Raw genomic sequence first — 8,335 nt, 5'->3', positions numbered from 1 at the left:
ACTAGGCAGCAAGGGCAATAATGCACTTATTTCTTTGACATAAAATAAGACAAGGGGGGAAACTTTATACCAATAATTTAAAATAATATCAATATTACACTGTTTACATTAACATCAATGGCTGGAAAATAGAGGGGGGGGGGAAATAATCTAAATAGGGAGGGGGAAAAAAAGCATCCCTTAAGTTTGCATTTTTTTTTGGGGGGGGGGGGGGGGGGGGAGAGAAATAGAGCACTTTTTTGTTCCCCATTATTAAAGGGATATGACTGTTAAATGGGTACATGAATGACATTGGCCAGAAATACTTCTTAATTAATAAGCAGACATTCAAGTTAAAGCATCATAGTTCTTCCCGGAAGTATATACAGTTCCACTGTAATACCATGATCAAAGTATTGCCTTTTTCTTTTTTTAATTTTGTTGATCCACATATTATTTCCAACAATGAGAGAGAAACAATCACTTGTTTTATATTTGGATCAAGTCGGAAGACGGCGCGGGACCCAAACAATCTTCAAAGTCCATCTTTACAAGAGCATTGATTGTTTGGAACATAAAACGGTGTACGCATCCACTCACCCACCCACCCAACCACATTTTGAAATGGAGCGAGTCTCACTCACTGATCCATTGTTAGACTACACAGAGGAGCAAAACACACACTCGCTCTCACACACACTCACTCTCACACACACTCAACCCCCCCACCACCACACACACACACAGGCTGGTGAACTAGTGGTCAGGCAGACAAACCCCAAGAGACACAACGACATGACCTGTACAATATTGCTGTACGTTTTTCCAAATACACATATTCAATAACACAGACACACATCTAGAAGGCCTTATTAATTCTAACAGGAGACTTGATCACCATAAATACAGCCGGTGAGTGTGGCTACTTTCAGAAAGCGAGTTTTACAATGTACATGTAATTGTTGTGTAAGGTCAAAAACCACAGGACGTTAGTCAAAAGGCTTTCAGGAGGCCAAACAGAGGAGCTCAAAGCCCTCACAAGACAATGTATCCATGCCAAAATGGAGAAAGCAGGGCACTGTGATAATAAAGTACATCATTTATATAAGTGTTGTACTTGTACACTGAACAGAGTTAATATTATTCTTAAAAAGGTCCACAAATCTTCCAGAAGGCTGACAATGTGGTTTTGGAGCAGTGGCAGATGGATTGCATTATGGGTAATATAGTCCAATGAAACAACTTAACAAGTGGTGATAAGACAGACAGACTGTTTTTGCATCACACAGCTTCTTGGAAGTTACGTAAATGGAAAGGGCAGGTCGTTGGAAGGGTATCGGTTCTCTTTGACATTTAAGTTAGCGGTAAGGCCACATCAAATTGGTCTGTCTTTTCTGTTTTCTCAAAACAATGGAAGTTTTAAATACCACGAGAACTATACACAGGAAGACACCAAGGCCTGGTGAGACAGTATACGGACTGACAGATTTCAAGACGTCGTCAGATACTTCTGTGGTGACCAATACATCGGCATGATCTCAACATGGGATATATGACACGATTTCTTCTGACTGTGTGCACAGTAATAATATACAGTTCTAAGGCTACCTTTTCAATTTGATGACTAGAATCATAAAATGTATGTGGAAATGAGAAACTATTTTGTAACTGGTAGTGGAAGTCGAGTTTTTTAAAGTTCGAAATACAATGGAAGAATTCTGCGGACTTCGTTATGGCTCCTTGTGTGATGTACAGACATGTAATTTCCGAAGGAAACGTAGCGAGTAGCACACAGAGAGTATTGCAGACAAGGCAGAGGCATTGCTTAAAGCTTTTCTTTTTAAAGACTTCATAAAAACCAATGGAGAATCCAAAATTAGGCCTTCTGAGGTCACTTCATAACACAAACCGAACCTTCGGTTAGGTAAACAAAACAAAAAGAAATCCCCAGACTTTAGTCATTTTTTTTTAAGAGCAAAGTATCAAAAATTTAACGTTCCGTCAAAAAGACCGGGGGGGGGGGAGCAGGCGTTTGACGGAGATAAGGGTAGCTATAATACACAAGCCAGGTCGGGATTTGGCCCCCCCCCCCCCAAAAAAAAGGCCAAAGCTAGGAGGGTGAGAATAGAAACTATTTGGTAACAAAAGTGTACTATATATTTCATACAAAAAAAGGTATGGAGAAAATGTACCTTCACTAAAGCTTATACGAGATCCTTGGTCCATAAAAACTATGTTATCATCATCACGTTTTTATACGTGTCCCTCTATACCCAATCCTCGCTCTCCCTCCAACAACGATACATCTCGCCCCCTTTACAGAAACATACACAAACTAACGCAACATATAAAAACAAAGGAGGAAAAAAATGATCGGAGGGAGGGGAGCACAAAAACTATCCTTTTATGTTAACATTTTATACATGTGGCAGATGCATCGCTGTTGTGGTATCGATTTTCTCACGGCCGACAAAGGCGCTGGTACTCTGAGCCAATAGGAACTTATTCCACAGCTCCAACACCAGAGACAAGATGGTAGCGGTGAGGAGTTCCGCACAGTTTCTCTTATTTCCGTTGGTTGACAACTTTTGACATCGTTCTTTCCTTCGAATTCCTCCTCTTCCTCACTTTTGTCCGACCAATTTCCTATTTCAGCTTCTTTTCTTGTATCCAAAATCAATATGCAGCACTTTTAGAGAGTCCGTTAACTTTGTAGTCTTTTCTTACCATGTGGTACGTTTTGCTCTCAAGGCATATTGTGTGTATAAGTGTGTGTGTGTGTGTTAGGACACCACGGTGGCGGTCGTGGAAGAGGACGTGACTCCTGCGTTGGAGCCGTTGGGGCCGTAGGTGTTGTTAGCGTCGCTGTTGTTAGCGATGTTGCTGCTAGCCGTGAGCAGGCGGTCGCTGCCCGCCCGCAGGATGGCTCCGGCGGCGTTGCAGTGCGGCCGCGGCCCGGGCTCCGGCGTGTAGGTGAAGGTGAGTGTGGTGGAGTAGATGATCCCGTCATTTCGCACCAGCGTGACGGGCACCTGCACCGGCTGCCGCACCCAGCGCCAGCCCTCACGGAAGGCAGAGATGTCGGGCACCACGCACAGCATGCTCTCCGCACACCTGCGGGCAGAGGTAGAGAGAGAAAGAGTCAGAGAGGGTTTCAGCTCTCTAGATTTAATTATATTTGGGTTGACTCCCTCACTCTGTGATACCCTCAGTGTAGACCAAAGGCAAAAGGTAGGTAACGCAATGACCACATGTCAGTTGACAATTAACATGTCGGTTGAGTATTATCTTTCATGGTCCTTCGGGACGGATTAGAACAAAACGACTTAAGTATACCAATGGTTAACATGCTTCCATCAAGCACTATGGGAGGCCCATATATTCCCTCATACCTTACACAGTGTCTGTGCTGTGCCTTAGATCCTGTAAAAAAACAGCCCTGTAAAACCTCCCATGATACACACAAATGGGTCAAATGGGGACCGTGGCGTTCTCAGTGTACATTGGGACCACTTACACACCACCCTGCAGCCGACAGCCACCTCAACATTTCACTCACAGCATCTCCCAGTAGCGTTTTACAACCAGGATGAATGGCACACTGATAGTCATACGGGACCCCTATTGTTTATCACAGGGTAACCATAGAGCTCTTTCATCTGTTCTAAAGACTCTTCCTTCATGGGAGCAGCCATAAGCACTGGGTCGCCAATTAATCTATAAAATTCTACACGAAAAGGAAAAAGTACCTTCGGGGATGTTTGGCATCGCGGGAAGGGTGTACTTTGAAACTGCCAATATCTGAGCCTAAATTAAATTCCATTTTGTTCTGTTAGTACAAATTGGCTCAGAACATTGCTTTGACTTGGATCAAAGCACACCAATGTAAGATGGCATTATTGTATAAACTAGCCAATTACTATGTAAGCTGTCCCCTGGTTTGTCAAAGCGGTAGTCTTTTACAGTTTATAATGGCTAATGAGGTCAGACTGAATCGGGACATCCTCGTTCCCTTTTCAGAAACATATATCTCATGGATAAGGCTCATTAAACGTTTGTAGCAGTTTCAGTTCAAATTGTATTGGTCACATGGTTAGCAGATGTTAATGCAAGAGTAGCGAAATGCTTGTGCTTCTGGTTCTGACAGTGCAGTAATATCTAACAAGTGATCTAACAAATCCCCAACAACTACCTAATGCACACAAATCTAAAAGGGTGAATGAGAATATGAAGATATAAATATATGGATGAGCGATTGCAGAGTGGCATAGGCAAGGTGCATAAAATGGTATAAAATACAGTATATACATATAATATGAGTAATGTCGGACATGTAAACATTATTCAAGTGGCATTATATAAAGTGGCATTGTTTAGTGACTCGTGATCCATTTGTTAAAGTTGCCAGTGATTGGGTTTCCATGTAGGCAGCAGCCTCTCTGAGTTTGTGATTGCTGTTAGCAGTCTGATGGCCTTGAGATAGAAGCTGTTCTTCAGTCTTTTGGTCCCAGCTTTGATGCACCTGTTCTGACCTCGCCTTCTGGATGGTAGCGGTGTGAACAGGCAGTGGCTCGGGTGGTTGTTGTCTTTGGTTACCTTTTTTTCCTTCCTGTGACATTGAGTGCTATAGGTGTCATGGAGGGCAGGTAGTTTGCCCCCGGTGATGCGCTGTCCAGACCGCACCACCCTCTGGAGAGCCTTGCGGTTGAGGGCGGAGCAGTTGCCGTACCAGGCGGTGATACAGCCTATTTCCATTTTCTCCACTGCTGTCCCTTTGATGTGAATAGGGAGGTGCGATCGTCCAAGATCATCTCCTTTGTTTTATTGACGTTGAGTGAGAGGTTGTTTTCCTGAAACCACACTCCGAGTGCCCTCACCTCCTCCTTGCAGCCTGTCTCATCGTTGTTGGTAATCAAGCCAACGACTGTTGTCATCTGAAAACTTGATGATTGAGTTGGAGGCGTGCATGGCCACTCAGTCATGGGTGAAAAGGGAGTACAGGAGGGGGCTGAGCATGCACCCTTGTGGGGCCCCAGTGTTGGGGGTCAGAGGTGGAGATGTTGTTTCCTACCTTCACCACCTGGGGGCAGCCCGTCAGAAAGTCCAGGACCAAATTGCACAGGCGGGGTTGAGGCCTCCACTTTGATGATGAGCTTGGAGGGCACTATGGTGTTGAATGCTGAGCTGTACTCAATGAACAGCATTCTTACATAGGTATTCTTCTTGTCCAGATGGGATAGGGCAGTGTGCAATGTGATGGCGATTGCATCGTCTGTGGACCTGTTAGGGCGGAATGCAAACTGAAGTGGGTCTAGGGTGACAGGTAAGGTGGAGGTGATATGATCCTTGACTAGTCTCTCAAAGCACTTCATGATGACAGAATGGGGTGATAGTCATTCAGTTCAGTTATCTTTGCCTTTTTGGGCACAGGAACCATGGTAGCCATCTTGAAGCATGTGGGTGTTAACTCGAAATGACACAAAGACAAGGTTCCAGTTTAACAAAGTTTACTATACCGTATGAACACCCACAAAGGTAGCCATTACACTCAAGGCCAGGTCCATCAAAGACTAGACTTCCTGCTTCCTTGACTGAGCGATAGCCCCATAATAACAGAAATATAGGGATACATAAAACAAGAACTTAACAGTCTCCCCCTTTTCTTTAAAGACAAATAAAACATCAACAACATAATTAAATGTCCAAGTATTAATCAAGTTCCTTACTACAAATGGGTTATGTGTCAGTTTTTATTTGTATTACTCAAGCTGCCACTTTCCATTACCGAGAGCCTGTAGGGGCACAAGACTGGATGCTCCTTTTAAGTCAGACAGTCAGCAAGCTGTTCCTTTGTTCCGCTGGATTCTCTGTGCTTGAATAAGTTCCTTGATGCTGAGTCTTTTCTCTGTGACAGACTTGGTTGACTTCACAGCATCAACTAATAAGTAGTTGTAAGTGACACAAACTACAGGTAGAAAGTGCTGTTTTGTCTCACCAGTGGTAAGCTCTGAGAACAGAGTTGCAAGAAAGATAGCATTGTCAATTCCATCCCCAAGAATAAGGGTTTCTCCAGCAAGTGTGCTTCGGACAAACCTTCTGATCCTTTTTGACTGCCAACAGATAGGTGAGAATCTTCCTCCTTCACCCATTAACACAATTAGATGTCCACCTTGTGTGCCTCCATCTGTAAGGTTCCCTAGCGAAGCATCACTGAAGACAACTAGTTTCAAAGAGTCATCTTATCCAACATGCTGAAACTTTAAAGTCACTTGTCATTTCAGTTTACGAACAACTTTGTTCGCCTCATGGATGTTTTTTACAGTGGTGTGTTTTGTGTTAGATGCCAAGTTGCAACCATCAAACATTACATCAGGTCTACTCTGTCTATCAACCCATAAAATGTGTCCTATCTTTGACATCAATTGATCAGCTTCAATTCCACAGAGAGGGGAATTCCTTTGTACGGCTCTTGAAGAATCCATGTGGATGGGTTGAAGAGTCTTGATATAGCTCTCCTGTTGCATCAGTACTGTTCCAGCAACTGTAATTAACTCTATGCCAACATAACAAAAATGATCATGCTCCTCTCGGCCGACCTAGAAAACAGTTTTGAGGTGTGGAATCACAGTTGTAGCAAATGTCTGTGAGCCACCCCAGATAGTCAGTAACATGACAGGCAAGTACTCCAGTCACATTGCAGTCTTGATCAAGCCAATAGAAGACTGCAGGATCCACTTGTGATATTTTTCCACCTGTATTCAGAATTGTAACCTTGACTTTGTTGTACCAGTAGAGTGATGCATCTGCTAGTCCATACACACACTTTTTTAGTTTCCACAGTGTTCCTTCACTCTTAGCTTCAGGCGGAGGTCAGATGTGAATGTCCCTTGTCAGCTCTGTTCCCTGCAAAAATGCAGATTTGATGTCTATGGAATTAAGTTTCCATTTTTTTCTGGCAGATCACGGACTCTGAGGCGCATGTCGGTGAGTCTTTTGGGAGTTCTTTAGCAGACAGCTTCTCAAAACCTCTAGCCACTAGACGTGCTTTAGGCACTATTCCAGTTAAGGATTCTTTAAGGGTACACACCCACCTTGTTGATACACATTTTTTACCAATGTCTTTGACTTCCTCAAACACTCAATTTTTCCTCCAATTACTGAGCTCTAGTTTAGCTGAGTCAAATTGATTTTATTTATTTGACCTTTATTTAACTAGGCAAGTCAGTTAAGAACAAATTCTTATTTTCAATGACGGCCTAGGAACAGTGGGTTAACTGCCTGTTCAGGGGCAGAACGACAGATTTGTACCTTGTCAGCTCAGGGATTTGAACTTGCAACCTCCCGGTTACTAGTCCAACGCTCTAACCACTAGGCTACAAGTACATCATCATTTTGAATGGCATTCTGTTTTTCTCGATTTTCCATTAGTTCAATTCTGAGATTATCTACAAGTGACAGGTCAGCTGACCCGGTTGTACCAGAAAGTGTAGCTGGTTCAGGGTACTGCAAGTTGGACCAGTTCTGGTGTTTTCCATTGGCTTTTCCTGCTCGTCACATGAATGTTGCTGTATGTGGAATACCACTTTCTCTGTCCACGTATTTAACAGTTTGTCCAGTTTTCAGATTGGAACAACCATGTTGCCTTAACATGTGGCTGTTGATGAATGTTTTCCTCATTTGAACGCTCAACAGTATTATCTGTGGCATGGTTGAAGGTCTCTGCTCCATTTCCTGTGTCAGTTTCAGTGTCCATATCATTGGATGCGACATCTGGTAGGTTTGTGTCTGTTACCGTGTCCTTTTTGTAATTTTCATTAGGAGACTGATTCTCAGCAACAGCCCCTCTATCTTGTTGATCATTTACTTTCCGCAATCTTGAGTGATGCACCCTGACAATGATGCCTCCGTGCTTCACAAATATCACCACACCATTTTGACCAATGACTACTCCCGGTCCTTTCCACTCTTGATAGTCAACTCGTTTGTAGTACACATCGCTTCCAGTTTCGTACTTCTCATCATCATAATTCCCTGAACTGCTGAGTAACTTCTGAAGTCTGTCAACTGTAGCATGTCCGAACTGTTTGTGAAGCTTTAACAATACTTTGTGTTTTTCTTTTGTGTTCATGTTCTCTGTGACTGTCAGAATCTCCGTGCTCCGTGTCAGTCAGAATCTCATTTTTGCATGGACTCTGTGATGTCTTTGTCCAAAATGTTTACACAATAGTGGCCTGAGGTAGTAAGTTCAAGAGTCACTGGTTGTTTAAACATCACTGCCTTGTCATTTTTTATGTCTAGTACAGCCCCTGCCTTCTTGAGGGAAGCTTCGCTTAATAGTAAGGGGATATCTGTAGGG

General features: G+C 43.3%; 1 protein-coding gene across 1 annotated transcript in view; it reads right to left on the bottom strand.

Annotated features, from left to right (window-relative positions):
- Positions 1-400: 400 nt before the first annotated feature.
- Positions 401-8,335, bottom strand: part of LOC139416204 (recombining binding protein suppressor of hairless) — a 93,744-nt gene continuing 85,809 nt past the window's right edge. The window contains exon 11 of the mRNA XM_071164600.1: positions 401-3,093. Coding sequence (XP_071020701.1) covers positions 2,763-3,093 — 331 coding nt within the window. The 3' untranslated portion in view covers positions 401-2,762. The remainder of the gene's footprint in view (positions 3,094-8,335) is intronic.

Source organism: Oncorhynchus clarkii, chromosome 9 (assembly GCF_045791955.1).
Source record: "Oncorhynchus clarkii lewisi isolate Uvic-CL-2024 chromosome 9, UVic_Ocla_1.0, whole genome shotgun sequence".
Lineage (NCBI taxonomy): Eukaryota > Metazoa > Chordata > Actinopteri > Salmoniformes > Salmonidae > Oncorhynchus > Oncorhynchus clarkii.
Note: the sequence above shows the minus strand (reverse complement) of the source record. Positions and strands in the feature narration are given on the sequence as shown.